This window comes from Ursus maritimus, unplaced genomic scaffold (genome assembly GCF_017311325.1).
Source record: "Ursus maritimus isolate PB19 unplaced genomic scaffold, ASM1731132v1 scaffold_3, whole genome shotgun sequence".
Lineage (NCBI taxonomy): Eukaryota > Metazoa > Chordata > Mammalia > Carnivora > Ursidae > Ursus > Ursus maritimus.
The window spans coordinates 97,965,829-97,982,121 of record NW_024425563.1 but is presented as its reverse complement, the minus strand read 5'-3'; the positions used below and the strand labels follow the sequence as shown (position 1 = coordinate 97,982,121).

At 43.4% G+C, this 16,293-nt stretch overlaps 1 protein-coding gene across 1 annotated transcript in view; it reads right to left on the bottom strand.

Annotated features, from left to right (window-relative positions):
- Positions 1 to 16,293, bottom strand: part of SPATA48 (spermatogenesis associated 48) — a 71,020-nt gene that overhangs the window by 2,304 nt on the left and 52,423 nt on the right. The window contains exon 9 of the mRNA XM_040644578.1: positions 14,353 to 14,460. Within this exon, the coding sequence (XP_040500512.1) occupies positions 14,353 to 14,460 (108 nt within the window). The remainder of the gene's footprint in view (positions 1 to 14,352; positions 14,461 to 16,293) is intronic.

Below are 16,293 nucleotides of genomic sequence, written 5' to 3'. Positions count from 1 at the left end.
AACGGTCGCAATCCCTCTGTTCTGAGACAAGAGGCTGAGATTCGGCCACTGCTCCTCTGACTCTCAGAAGAGGCACAGCAAACCACCAGGGAAAGCCGCCAGTGAACAAAAGCCTGGAAATACCGGCTCACAGTGTGCCCATTCCCATTCCCCCTCGCAGGGGACACGAAGAATCTGCCCAAATAGGGTTGCCTGAGTATGGGCACGGCAGGCCCCTTCCCCAGAAGGCAGGCTGAAAAATCAAGAAGCCCACATACCTAAGATCCCTATAAAACAAGGGCGCACGGCCTGGGTCCCGGTCAATAATTTGAGCTCTGGACAACCCCGCAACCTCTCCTCATCAGAATGACGAGAAGGAGAAACTTCCCCCCCCTCCAGCAAAGAAAAGACAATGAGTCTGTGGCCTCTGCCACAGAACTAATGGATATGGATATAACCAAATTATCAGAAATGGAATTCAGAGTAACAATGGTCAAGATGATGTGCAGACTTGAAAAAAGTATTAACGAAAATGTTAATGAGAATATAGAATCTCTAAGGGTGGAAATGAGAGCGAATCTGGCAGAAATTAAAAATTCTATGAGCCAAATGCAGTCAAAACTAGAGGCCCTGACGTCCAGGGTGAATGAGGCAGAAGAACATATCCGAATTGGAGGATGGGTTAGTAGAAGAAAGCTAAAATAGAATCTGGACTCAAAAAAATCACGCTCAGGAATGCAGGTTACGGGAGATTACTGACTCAATGAAGCGTTCCAATGTCAGAATCATTGGCATCCCTGAGGGGGTGGAGAAAACAGGGTCTAGAAGAGATATTTAAATAAATTGTAGTTGAGAACTTCCCTAATCTAGTAAAGGAAACAAACATTCAGGTCCAAGAGGCAGAGGACCCCTCCCAAGCTCAACCATGACAAACCTACACCACATCCGTCATAGTGCAATTTGCAAATATTAGATCCAAGGATACAGTATTGAAAGTGGCCAGGGCAAAGAAATTTCTCACATACCAAGGCAAAGGTATCAGAATTACGTCAGACCTGTCTACACAGACCTGGAATGAGAGAAAGAGTTGGGGGGGGCATTTTTAAAAGCTCTTTCAGAGAAAAACATACAGCCAAGGATCCTTTATCCAGCAAGGCTGTCATTCAGAATTGATGGAGAAATAAAGACCTTCCAGAATCGCCAGTCATTGACCAATTTCATAACCTTGAAACCAGCCCTACAGGAGATATAAGGGGGTCCTATGAAGGAGTCAAGGCCCAAGAGTGATACAGAACAAAGTCTGTCGATAGAAACAAAGACTTTACTGGCAAATGGCATCTAAAATCTTATCTCTCAATATTCAGTCTCAATGTAAATGGCCTAAATGCTCCCATAACGCCACAGGGTTGCAGATTGGATAAAAACACATGAGCGCATCCATTTGTCACAAGAGACTCATTTTGAAACCTAAAGATTCATTCAGACTGAAAGTAAAGGGATGGATTACCATCTTTCATGCCAATGGACCTCAAAAGAAAGCTGGGGGTAGCGCCTTCAGCAGATGACTGGATTAAGGAGTTGTGTTCCATATATAGCAATGGAATATTACTCAGCTATCAGAAAGAGCAACTCAACATTTGCTGCAACATGGACTGACACTGGAGGAGATAATGCTAAGTGAAATAAGTCAAGCAGAGAAAGACAAATATATATGATTTCTCTCATCGGAACATAAAAAAGGATGATCGGAGGGAAGAAAGAGGATAAAGAAAGGGGGAATCAGAAGGGAGAATGAAACATGAGAGACTATGGACTCTGAGAAACAAACTGAGGCCTCAGAAGGGGGTGGGAGAATGGATAGGACCGGTGATGGATAGTAAGGAGAGTCACGTAGCATGAGTGCACGATTATACATAACTAATGAATCCATCGAACTTTATATCGGAAAGAGATGTCTGTATGGTGACTAACATAATATAATAAAAAATCATTTAAAAAAAGAATAATATAGTGTCCTTTTGTGTCTCTAACTATAGTCTTTACTTTAAAATTCAATCTGTCTGATATGAGAATTGCTACCCCAGCTTTTTCTTTTTTTTTTTTTAATGATTTTTATTATATTATGTTGTTACCATACGTATCCCCAGGTCTGATAAAGACCGATGATTCGTGGTGTGTAACACCCACTGCGACCATGCAATACGTGTCCTCCTTACTACCATCACCGGTCTATCCCACCCACCCATCTCCCCTCGAGGCCCTCAGTTTGTTTCTCAGAGTCCATAGTGCTCTGCTTCATTGCCTTCTGATTCCACTTCTTTCTCCGCTTTCTTCCACTACCGATACATTTCTTACCTGTTCCATAGATGAGAAATCGTATGATATTTGTCTTTCTCTGCTTGACTTCAGCAGCTTATCTTCCTCCAGCTGCCATCCTGTTCAGGCAAATGTTCCTGGACTACCGATAGCTATTCCATTGTATCTATGGACCACAACTAATAATCCAGTCATCTGGACAGCTCTCAGTTCCTTCCACGCATTTAGCTATTGTGGACAATACTGCTATGAACATTGGGGTGCATATGGCCTTCTCTTCACCATGTCTGTATCTTTGGGGTAACACCCAGAGGTGCAATGGCTGGTCATTGGGTACCTCAATTTTAACTTTTAGGGACTTCACACTGTTTTCCAGAGTGGCTGTAACTTGAATTCCCACCACATGTAGGAGGGATCCCCTTTCTCCACTTCTCTCCAACAATTGTTGTTTCTTGCCTTGTCCATTTTTGCCATTCTAACTGGCGTAGGTGGTATCTCAGTGTGGTTTTGATTTGAATTTCTCTGATGGCTAATGATTTTGAACATTTTTTCATGTGTCTTGTAACCATTTGTTTGTCTTCATTGGAAAAGTGTCTGTTCAATCTTTTGCCATTTTTGATTTGTTTATTTGTTTCTCGTGTATTGAGTTTGAGAAGCTATGAATCAAATGCAGTCAAAACTAGAGGCTCTGACGGCCAGGGTGAATGAGGCAGAAGAACATATCAGCGAATTGGAGGATGGGTTAGTAGAAGAAAAAGCTAAAATAGAATCTGGACTCAAAAAAATCCACGCTCAGGAATGCAGGTTACGGGAGATTACTGACTCAATGAAACGTTCCAATGTCAGAATCATTGGCATCCCTGAGGGGGTGGAGAAAAACAGAGGTCTAGAAGAGATATTTAAATAAATTGTAGTTGAGAACTTCCCTAATCTAGTAAAGGAAACAAACATTCAGGTCCAAGAGGCAGAGAGGACCCCTCCCAAGCTCAACCATGACAAACCTACACCACATCACGTCATAGTGCAATTTGCAAATATTAGATCCAAGGATACAGTATTGAAAGTGGCCAGGGCAAAGAAATTTCTCACATACCAAGGCAAAGGTATCAGAATTACGTCAGACCTGTCTACACAGACCTGGAATGAGAGAAAGAGTTGGGGGGGGGGGCATTTTTAAAGCTCTTTCAGAGAAAAACATACAGCCAAGGATCCTTTATCCAGCAAGGCTGTCATTCAGAATTGATGGAGAAATAAAGACCTTCCAGAATCGCCAGTCATTGACCAATTTCATAACCTTGAAACCAGCCCTACAGGAGATATTAAGGGGGGGTCCTATGAAGGTAAAAAGGCCCCAAGAGTGATACAGAACAAAGTCACAATCGATAGAAACAAAGACTTTACTGGCAAATGGCATCATTAAAATCATATCTCTCAATATTCAGTCTCAATGTAAATGGCCTAAATGCTCCCATAAACGCCACAGGGTTGCAGATTGGATAAAAACACATGACGCATCCATTTGCTGTCTACAAGAGACTCATTTTGAACCTAAAGATTCATTCAGACTGAAAGTAAAGGGATGGAATACCATCTTTCATGCCAATGGACCTCAAAAGAAAGCTGGGGTAGCGCCCTTCAGCAGATGACTGGATTAAGGAGTTGTGTTCCATATATACAATGGAATATTACTCAGCTATCAGAAAGAACGAATTCTCAACATTTGCTGCAACATGGACGGCACTGGAGGAGATAATGCTAAGTGAAATAAGTCAAGCAGAGAAAGACAAATATCATATGATTTCTCTCATCTATGGAACATAAGAAATAGGATGATCGGTAGGGGAAGAAAGGGATAAAGAAAGGGGGGTAATCAGAAGGGAGAATGAAACATGAGAGACTGATCCCGAGCAAAATACGAGGGCCTCAGAGGGAGGCGGGTGGGAGAATGGATAGACCGGTGATGGATGTAAAGGAGCAACACGTGATTGCAGGGTACATGGTATTATATCGCATCCACGAATTTTATATCGGAAATCGATGATGTCGGTGATAGTCAATATATAATAAAAAATCATTTAAAAAAAAGAATAATATAGTGTCCTTTTGTGTCTCTAACTATAGTCTTTACTTTAAAATTCAATCTGTCTGATATGAGAATTGCTACCCCAGCTTTCTTTTTTTTTTTTTTAATGATTTTTTATTATATTATGTTAGTTACCATACAGTACATCCCCGGTTTCTGATATAAAGTTCGATGATTCATTAGTTGTGTATAACACCCACTGCGCCATGCAATACGTGTCCTCCTTACTACCCATCACCGGTCTATCCCCTCACCCATCTCCCCTCTGAGGCCCTCAGTTTGTTTCTCAGAGTCCATAGTCTCTCATGTTTCATTGCCCCTTCTGATTACCCCCCCTTTCTTTCTCCCTTTCTTCCACTACCGATCATCCTATTTCTTATGTTCCATAGATGAGAGAAATCATATGATATTTGTCTTTCTCTGCTTGACTTATTTCACTTAGCATTATCTCCTCCAGTGCCATCCATGTTGCAGCAAATGTTGAGAACTCGTTCTTTCTGATAGCTGAGTAATATTCCATTGTATATATGGACCACAACTTCTTAATCCAGTCATCTGTTGAAGGACATCTCAGTTCCTTCCACGATTTAGCTATTGTGGACAATACTGCTATGAACATTGGGGTGCATATGGCCTTCTCTTCACCATGTCTGTATCTTTAGGGTAAACACCCAGGAGTGCAATGGCTGGGTCATTGGGTACCTCAATTTTTAACTTTTTAAGGGACTTCCACACTGTTTTCCAGAGTGGCTGTACCAACTTGAATTCCCACCAACAATGTAGGAGGGATCCCCTTTCTCCACATTCTCTCCAACAATTGTTGTTTCTTGCCTTGTCCATTTTTGCCATTCTAACTGGCCAAACATTCGTGTCCAAGAGGCAGAGAGGACCCCTCCCAAGCTCAACCACGACAAACCTACGCCACGTCACGTCATAGTGCAATTCGCAAATATTAGATGCAAGGATACAGTATTGAAAGCGGCCAGGGCAAAGAAATTTCTCACGTACCAAGGCAAAAGCATCAGAATTACGTCAGACCTGTCTACACAGACCTGGAATGAGAGAAAGGGTTGGGGGAGCATATTTAAAGCTCTTTCAGAGAAAAACATGCAGCCAAGGATCCTTTATCCAGCAAGGCTGTCATTCAGAATTGATGGAGAAATAAAGACATTTCAGAATCGCCAGTCACTAACCAATTTTGTAACCACGAAACCAGCCCTACAGGAGATATTACGGGGGGTTCTATAAAAGTAAAAAGGCCCCAAGAGTGATACAGAACAGAAAGTCACAGCCAATACAAACAAAGACTTTACTGGCAACATGGCAACATTAAAATCATATCTCTCAGTAATCAGTCTTAATGTAAATGGTTTGAACCATCCCATAAAACGCCACAGGGTTGCAGATTGGATAAAAAGAAATGACCCATCCATTTGCTGTCTACAAGAGACTCATTTCGAACCCAAAGATGCATTCAGACTGAGAGTAAGGGGATGGAGTACCATCTTTCACGCAAATGGACCTCAAAAGAAAGCTGGGGTAGCAATTCTCATATCAGATAAATTGGATTTTAAACTACAGACTATAGTTAGAGATGCAGAAGGGCACTATATTATTCTTAAGGGAAGTATTCAACAAGTGGATATGACAATTATAAATATATATGCCCCCAACAGGGGAGCAGCAAGATACACAAGCCAACTCTTAACCAGAATAAAGAGACATATAGATAAAAATACATTAATAGTAGGGGACCTCAACACTCCACTATCAGAAATAGACAGAACACCCTGGCAAAAACTAAGCAAAGAATCAAAGGCTTTGAATGCCATACTCGACGAGTTGGACCTCTTAGATATATATAGAACACTACACCCCAGAACCAAAGAATACTCATTCTATTCTAATGCCCATGGAAAATTCTCAAGAATAGACCATGTTCTGGGTCACAAAACAGGTCTCAACTGATACCAAAAGACTGAAATTATTCCCTGCATATTCTGAGACCACAACGCTCTGAAATTGGAACTCAACCACAAGGAAAAATTTGGAAGAAACTCAAACACTTGGAGAATAAGAACCATCCTGCTCAGGAATGATTCGATAAACCAGGAAATCAAAAATCAATTTAAACAATTTATGGAGACCAACGAGAATGAAAACACAATGGTCCAAAACTTATGGAATACTGTAAAGGCAGTCCTAAGAGGGAAATACATAGCCATCCACGCCTCACTCAAAAGAATAGAAAAATCTAAAATGCAGTTTTTATATTTTCACCTCAAGAAGGTGGAACAGCAACAGAGGGACAGGCCTAATCCACGCACGAGGAAGCAGTTGACCAAGATTAAAGCAGAAATCAATGAATTAGAAACCAGGAGTACAGTAGAGCAGATCAACAGGACTAGAAGCTGGTTCTTTGAGAGAATCAATAAAATTGACAGACCACTGGCAAGACTTATCCAAAAGAAAAGAGAAAGGACCCAGATTATTAAAATTATGAATGAAAAAGGAGAGGTCACGACGAACACCATTGAAATTGGAAGGATTATTAGAAATTTTTATCAACAGCTATATGCCAATAAACTAAGCAATCTGGAAGAGATGGAATCCTTCCTGGAAACCTATAAACTACCAAGATTGAAACCGGAAGAAATTGATTCCTTAAACAGGCCAATTAATTATGAAGAAATTGAGTCAGTGATAAACAACCTTCCAAATAACAAAACTCCAGGCCCGGACGGTTTTCCTGGGGAATTCTACCAAACATTCAAAGAAGAAATAATACCTATTCTCCTAAAGCTATTTCAAAAAACAGAAACAGAAGGAAAGCTGCCAAACTCATTCTATGAGGCCAATATTACCTTGATCCCCAAACCAGGCAAAGACCCCCTCAAAAAGGAGAATTACAGACCAATCTCCCTAATGAATATGGACGCCAAAATCCTTAACAAGATACTTGCTAATAGAATCCAACAGTACATTAAAAGGATTATCCATCACGATCAAGTGGGATTCATACCTGGGATGCAAGCGTGGTTCAATATTCGCAAATCAATCAGCGTGATACATCATATCAACAAGAAAAGACTCAGGAACCATATGATCCTCTCAATCGATGCCGAAAAAGCATTTGACAAAATACAGCATCCTTTCCTGATTAAAACCCTTCAGAGTGTAGGAATAGAAGGTACATTTCTCAATCTCATAAAAGCCATCTATGAAAAGCCTACTGCAAATATTATTCTCAATGGGGAAAAGCTGGAAGCCTTTCCCTTAAGATCAGGAACACGACAAGGATGCCCACTCTCGCCACTATTATTCAACATAGTACTAGAAGTCCTTGCAAAGCAATCAGACGACAAAAAGGGATCAAAGGTATTCAAATTGGCAAAGAAGAAGTCAAAATGTCTCTCTTTGCAGATGACATGATACTCTATATGGAAAACCCAAAAGAAGCCACTCCCAAACTATTAGAAGTTATAGAGCAATTCAGTAACGTGGCAGGATACAAAATAAATGCTCAGAAATCAGTTGCATTTCTATACACGAATAACGAGACCGAAGAAAGAGAAATTAGGGAATCCATCCCATTTACAATAGCACCAAAAACCATACGTTACCTTGGAATTAACTTAACCAGAGACGTAAAGGACCTATATTCTAGAAACTATAAATCACTCTTGAAAGACATTGAGGAAGACATAAAAAGATGGAAAGATATTCCATGCTCATGAATCGGAAGAATTAACATAGTTAAAATGTCCATGCTACCCAGAGCAATCTACACTTTCAATGCTATCCCGATCAAAATACCAAGGACATTTTTCAAGGAACTGGAACAAACAGTCCTTAAATTTGTATGGAAACAGAAAAGGCCCCGAATCTCCAAGGAACTGTTGAAAAGGAAAAACAAAGCTGGGGGCATCACAATGCCGGATTTCGAGCTGTACTACAAAGCTGTGATCACAAAGACAGCATGGTACTGGCACAAAAACAGACACATAGACCAATGGAACAGAATAGAGAGCCCAGAAATGGACCCTCGGCTCTTTGGGCAACTAATATTTGATAAAGCAGGAAAAAACATCCGGTGGGAAAAAGACAGTCTCTTCAATAAATGGTGCTGGGAAAATTGGACAGCTACATGCAAGAGAATGAAACTTGACCACTATCTCACACCATACACAAAGATAAACTCCAAATGGATGAAAGACCTCGATGTGAGACAGGAATCCATCAAAATCCTAGAGGAGAACATAGGCAGCAACCTCTACGACATCGGCCAAAGCAACCTTTTTCATGACACATCTCCAAAGGCAAGAGAAACAAAAGATAAAATGAACTTGTGGGACTTCATCAAGATAAAAAGCTTCTGCACAGCCAAGGAAACAGTCAAAAAAACTAAGAGGCAGCCCACGGAATGGGAGAATATTTTTGCAAATGACACTACAGATAAAAGACTGGTATCCAAGATCTATAAAGAACTTCTCAAACTCAATACATGAGAAACAAATAAATCATAAAATGGGCAGAAGATGTGAACAGACACTTTTCCAATGATGACATACAAATGGCTAACAGACACATGAAAAAATGTTCAAAATCATTAGCCATCAGGGAAATTCAAATCAAAACCACACTGAGATAGCACTTTATGCCAATTAGAATGGCAAACATTGACAAGGCAAGAAACAACAATTGCTGGAGAGGTTGTGGAGAAAGGGGATCCCTCCTACATTGTTGGTGGGAATTCAAGTTGGTACAGCCACTCTGGAAGACAGTGTGGAAGTCCCTTAAAAAGTTAGAAATTGAGGTACCCTATGACCCAGCCATTGCACTACTGGGTATTTACCCCAAAGATACAGATGTAGTGAAGAGAAGGGCCATATGCACCCCAATGTTCATAGCAGCATTGTCCACAATAGCTAAATCATGGAAGGAACCGAGATGCCCTTCAACAGATGACTGGATTAAGAAGTTGTGGTCCATATATACAATGGAATATTACTCAGCTATCAGAAAGAACGAGTTCTCAACATTTGCTGCAACATGGATGGCACTGGAGGAGATAATGCTAAGTGAAATAAGTCAAGCAGAGAAAGACAAATATCATATGATTTCTCTCATCTATGGAACATAAGAACTAGGAAGATCGGTAGGGGAAGAAAGGGATAAAGAAAGGGGTGTAATCAGAAGGGTTAATGAAGCATGAGAGACTATGGACTCTGAGAAACAAACTGAGGGCTTCAGAGGGGAGGGGGTGGGGGAATGGGATAGACTGGTGATGGGTAGTAAGGAGGACATGTATTGCATGGTGCACTGGGTGTTATATGCAACTAATGAATCTTCGAACTTTACTTTAAAATCCAGGGTTGTACTGTATGGTAACTAACATAATATAATAAAAAAACATTAAAATTAAAAAAAAGAAGGGGTGCAGGGAGACAGAGGTGGGAGGGCATAGTGGATGTGGGGAGAGGCTCAGGGTAGGGGTGGGACAATCCACATGTAAGGCTGAGAGTGGGTTTCCCCCTGCCAGTGGGGTTTAGCTGACTGCCCTCACATGACATCCTTAACCTCACATGTCTTAGTTTGCTCATTTAGCCAGCAGGAATAATGCTGTCTACTAAGTCTGTTGTAGGAATTAAAAGAAAATAAAAATAGAGAACACTATACAAATAATGCTTTCCCAACTTCTATTCATACCCTGAAGTGTTCTTCCCAGTGTGGACACAGGTCAAGCCAACTCTCTTGAAAAACTATATACAGCCAGTGGCAATTTTGCTGTGAATTTGCTATTTGAATCCCACACATAGTGTGGTGTTCATATGTGGCAAAAGTTAAAGAGCACACAGCAACTTAAAGTGTTTTTTTTAATGCTATGATTTTTTTTTTAAAGATTTTTATTTATTTGCAAGAGAGAGAGAGAGCATGAGTAGGGGTTGGGGGAAAGGGCGGAGGGAGAGAGAAGCAGGAAGCCTCATGCAGGGCTCAATCCCAGGACCCCAGTATCATGATCTGAATCAAAGGCAGATGCTTCACTGACTGAGCCACTCAGGCCCCCTTTTTTAATGCTATGATTATCATGAAGTCATAATATTTTATTATGTTGTGGAAAATGGCTGTTGAAGTGCAAACTCAAGCTTTTATGCAGGTGGAATTCTGGTGTGAGGGAAACACCAGACTGTCATGGAAACAGGATGAGGAAAAACACCCATGTGCATTCCCTTGTTCTTGAAAAGGGAGATTCACAACATCGGTCTCCCCCACCTCCTGCACCCCTGCCCCTCACTTCAATCTCATCCAGTAATCTCTTTCCTTGCTATTCTCATCTCAATATCAGTCTAAGACACAGTTGTCCTATACACCTTGCTCAAAATGTGTTACTGGGACCACATGGACCACAACCCCTTGGCATCAGCATTCAAGGCCTAAACTTCTTAATCCTGGACCCCCACTGCAGCCTCCTAGGCACAAAGATCCATGGCAAATGCACCAGCCCACCCTCTGTATGAAATGGTGTCAATGGTCTCTTCTCTCCTGGTGGTCTTACCAGGCTTCCTCTGGTGGGCAGGAACATTGTTGACTGGCAACGTTGGAATTGGAGGCTGCTGGGTTTCTTCCCAAGCAGGAGGGAGGGAGCAGTGTTGAAGAGGGAAGGATGTGCTCAGAGGGAAGAATGAACTTTTGGGAGAGCAAGACCTTGTCTTTGGGGGAAAGGAGACAGAAGCAGTGGTGGCAGGAGAGATTCTGATGTTGGGGGAGGGAGGGGAGAATCCAGCAGAACACTTGGAGGTGGGCTACATGCACAAGCAGCCTGAGTGGCCACCACGGGGCAGTGAAGGCTCCTAGCAGCAGTGAGGCTGAATACCAGAGCCGGGGTTCAGGAGTGCCCAGGGCATGTCCATGTGCAGACAGCCTCTCAGAAACAACAGGAAAATGGAGCAGATCAGTCAGACACCATCAGGAGAAAGTTAGCTCACTAAGTTCTCATGATACTCATCAGAGAGAGACCTCGACTCCCACTTTCACAGGGAATTTTCGGCAAAAATACGTTACATATCGTGTCATAAAAATTGAGAGGTGATGCTTCATGATGGAGAACCTCACAGGCCCGATGTTCTCTGATCTCAAGGGCCAGGGGAACTCCTTATGTTAGAAAGAGCTCTTTAAAATCTGAACACTCCACTGTGTTTTCTCACTGCCAAGCCCTAGTGCCTGTCAGATGCTGCCATCGGGGGCAGGCACAGGGATGGAGATCTGGACACCTGGTTCAACACAGGTTGGTTGCTTCCTTGTGAGTGATCCTTGGGTTGCTGCCGCTGTCTGTTTCTAGAGCCTATGTGCACCCCAAGTATAAGACCCCAGAGAAGCCATCTCAGAGGGTCCTCAGTCCCCACTCTGAGACAACAAGATGACAGAGCTGTGGCACTGTGTGTGGGGTAGTGAGCATGGGGCTTCCCAGGGGTCAGCAATGGGCCTAAACTTGGGTTTGAAGGTGTGTCCAAAAGACTTGAGTCTCCTTTTCCCAGGTAGTAACAAGAGTAGTAACATTAATAACAGTAGGAACAGCACCAGTAACATTAGTAACAGCAGGAACAGCACCAGTAACATTAGTAACAGCAGGAACAGCAGTAATATTAGTAACAGAAGGAACAGCACCAGTAACATAGTAACAGCAGGGACAGCAGTAGTAACATTAGTAACAGCAGGAACAGCACCGGTAACATTAGAAGCAGTAGTAATAGTAGCAGTAACAGTGGAGAATGGTTTTCCACTTGGAAATTCAGATTTCTTTGAAATGTAGTAGAACACATTACAGCTAGATCATGTGGCCGGGAAAATGTGCTAGCCCCACCGGGTGTCAGAGACGAGGTCTGAGACACATGGAGAGAAGATGGATCACGAAGGAAGAAGGCAAAGGATCAGGAATGTTCACATTTGCCCTGGAAAAACATCATCAGGTCTCTTCTCACTTATTAACTACCCAGACACAGTGTATGATTCCAGCTTTGTGGACACTATGTTGAAAAGACAGACATCAGAATACATTTAATTTTGCCATTGTTTCTTTAGGCCCTTCAGTGAAATAAAATACATTAATTGTCTAAATTTCCATCAGTTCTGCCTTTGCAAATGGATCTGTGACATTGGAAAAGGTGTCCTGAGAGAAAACTGATTGAATGCAAAATAGTAGCCTAGAAAGCCAATGACCTCCTTTAAAATAGTTCTTATCAGATGGCCCAGAGATTCTAAGCAATCAGCGAACCCAGAATTTAGATCAGTTGATGAAGCGCTCTGTCAGCAGGCACTTCCCTCTGCCCAGTCACTGCCTGAGGAACCAGGTCATGCATACAGGGTGTGCAATGATCTGGGCGCCTCATACACAGGATCACACAAGGTCCTCTATGGTTCCATGGTTGCATGGTGAGGGGCTTCATGTGTGGGATCCCTGGAATAAGCCAACCCTTCCACACACAGCCTGACCCGCAAATATCTGTGAGACTAAGGGCATGAATCCCTTCCTCTGTGAAGCCTTCCTTAGTGCCCCCCATGCAGATCCCCTGGAACCTTCTGTTTGCCTCACTGTCTTGATCTATAAAATGGGGAAACAAGAGCACCACCTTCGTGGGGTTTCTGGGTTGGTAAGATGAGTTGGCAGGTACAAAACACTTGGATAGTCTCGTGTAGAGACAACACTCACCCACGTGAGTGACAATATTAGAGTGACACGCGTCATCCTCTACTACGGTTGTATGTTTCTGGCTCACTGCTAGACTGTGAGCTCCTTGCAAACTGGGTCTAGTTCTTATAAATTCCTGGAGCACCATGAACGTTTCTTGACCCAGTGAAAGAACATACAAATGAACCAGTAAAGGCGTGAGTGAATGAGAGAATAAACAGCCAGACACACTGACCACCAGGGCGCACGAGGCCCTCCCCAGTTGCTGCCTTTCAGAACATGTAAGAAATCCAGTGGGATGGCTTGGACCCCACCTGAAGGTCACCTCCTCAGAAAGCCCTCCCTGACTGCCAAGCTAACTCAGCACCCTGGCCGGGCCCTACCTACTACAACTCCCTGCCTTTTCTTCTTTGCAGCACATGGCACTCTCTGAAATCACTTTATTTCTTCGATTACTTGTACGCATCTGTGCTGTCACCCCAGAATGTAAGCTCCCGAGAGCCAGGATCGTGTCTGTTCAGCCCATGTGCTCGGGGCCTCGAACGGTGCCTGGCCCAGAGTGGATGCTCAGTAAATGTTTGATAAATGAATGGATGCTCTACCAGAAGGAGAAAAGGCACCCTTTGGGGGAGAACCGCCTCCCTCCCCCTCCAAGACACACAGCGACCTACTGGGATAATTTATTTATTTGCAGGAGCCAGCAACTGGACCTGGTTAAGACTGCATTTGCATTTAACACTGTGTCATCTTATTTGCAAGGCCAGGATTTCCATCAAACGTTTTCAGATTTGAGTTATAATGAACAATAATGTGCTGCTTCTCTCTGGCAGCTCCAAATAACGGAGTCCGCAAGAGCCTTCCATCTGACATCTACTGCTTTCAATTTGCAAAATGCTGTTTAAAAATCTATGTGACTTTCCACAGAATGTTGTCTCTTGTGAAAAATAAGGTGGTGATTCACAGGGAGTAAATATGTGTCTCATGTGATGGGCCCCAGGTATCCACGCGTGTTCTGTGGATTATGCAGAAGGGTGATATGGGAGCAAAGCTGTAAGTCCGAGAGGTAAAGACGCTGCTCACTTACATGCTTTAAGTATCTTTGTACGCTCCTTTCAGTAACAGCAGGAAAATGAACGCTCTGTCTTTTGGACTTGACACCCCATTTTTAAAAATGATGTAAATTTACTTAGTATGTAATTGTTCTTTAATGGAATAACCATAATGAGGATCCCCCCCCCGCCCGCCCCCAGTGTATCTGAGCACGTTGAGTAATAGGGCTCAGACTTACCGGTGCACTTCTGAGTCTGGTGATGGGGTTGTTGGTGGAATATCAGAATTTGCTGGGTGGCTGGCTGCAAAATGAACCTTCCCGGTGTATCCTGGGATATTCGCAGAGCTGAAGGAAAGAATTAAAAGAGAGGGGAGAGGGGCAATGAAAAGAGGCATTTGTGAAATAGCCCTGGTCACCAGCACCCACACATGAAAGTAGAAAGGACGACTCTGGAAATTGGGCTGGCAAACAGGAAAGGGTGCAGGCGGGGGCACGCTGACTCAGAGATGCATAGATAGCTACTCTACTCTAGGACTGAAGGAATTTATTTCCAGCCCATGTTTTTCCTATTATTTGAATTTGCAAGTATTTTACATACATGACTCACTGCCGAGCTGTTTCCTAATGAGGGCAGACACAGGTTCTTTACGGAACCGTGTCAAGTTCCACTTTGTTCCACACATGACTCTGTCATGCTAACTCCAGGTCTAGTGGACACACAACTGTGTGCGTGTGTTTAAGATATTATTTATTTATTTGACAGAGAGAGAGACAGCACAAACAGGGGGAGTGGAGTGACAGGCAGAGGGAGAGGGAGAAGCAGACTCCCCACTGAGCAGGGAGCCTGATGAAGGACTCGATCCCAGGACCCTGAGATCATGACCTGAGCTGAAGGCAGACGCTTCACTGACTGAGCCACCCAGGCGCCCCCACACAACTGTGTTTTTAAAATAACATTTTCTTATCACCATTGTAGTGTATTTCTGATTTCACATAATTTCTTGAAATTGCACAGATTTAAACAAGCATTGGCTTGTTCAGTGCAATCCCACATACTCTTTTTCCTTCCCTGTCCTTCTCCCACCAGTGAGAGGGGAGAGAAGACAGCCCGGGAACATAGGGGAAGGTCCTTCACTGTAGACATAAACTCCCTCTCTAGAAAGGCAAGCAAATATTCCAAAGAAGTATTTTTTTTCTAAAGATTTTATTTATTTATTTGACAGAGATAGAGACAGCCAGCGAGAGAGGGAACACAAGCAGGGGGAGTGGGAGAGGAAAAAGCAGGCTCCCAGCGGAGGAGCCTGATGTGGGCCTCGATCCCACAATGCCGGGACCATGCCCTGAGCCGAAGGCAAACGCTCAACTGCTGTGCCACCCAGGCGCCCCTCCAAAGAAGTATTTTAATAGGCTGTTCAGAGGCATATGAATAATGACTAATATTTTTGTCATTTCTATAGCACACAAATGTTTTGAAAGAAATTCTTTGCTGAGGGAGAGGTGAGGCTGAGCTCCAGGGCAGAGCTGTGTGGGCCCAGGCCCCAGTGCTGCTCATGACCTGTGGCCATGGCCTCCGGAGCCAGGGATGGTAGGGAATTTAAACAGTATTTCAAGGAGCAAGAACCCACTATGTGCAAACCCTGACGTTCACTCAGTTAGTACGTGATCTTTGTGGACTTGAACTCCTAGTGTCCTGTCGAAGCTAGAACCTCAGCATTTCATGTGTGTTTGGGAGGGAGAAGGACGGCAGCAGCCATCATTCATATGCCAGCAGCGAGGAAAGGGCCAGACAACAGGTTGTCACTTCCGCTCACTCACTTCCCATCCCTGGGCCTTTTCTTTGGGAGTGTGACATTTCTCTGGCGTTGGTCCCCGTTCTAGATGGATGTGCAGACAAGAGGCAATGCACCAGCAGCCACCAAACCTCTGTCCAGGGTGAAGGAATGGCTCTTCTTGGGTCTCTTGCTTATACCCACGGCCTTCACACACACACACACACACACACACACACACACACACACACACACACAAAGCCAAAGAACATGTCCAGGATCCATTTGCCATAGGAGAACATTTGGAAATAGGGGGCATCAGGGAGGTTGGTTCTTAGAGTGGCAGGTGAGGAGGCAGATGGAAGAGAGTGGGGTGGGGTTTTGGGTGTGGGCTCAAGGGTCAGGGCTC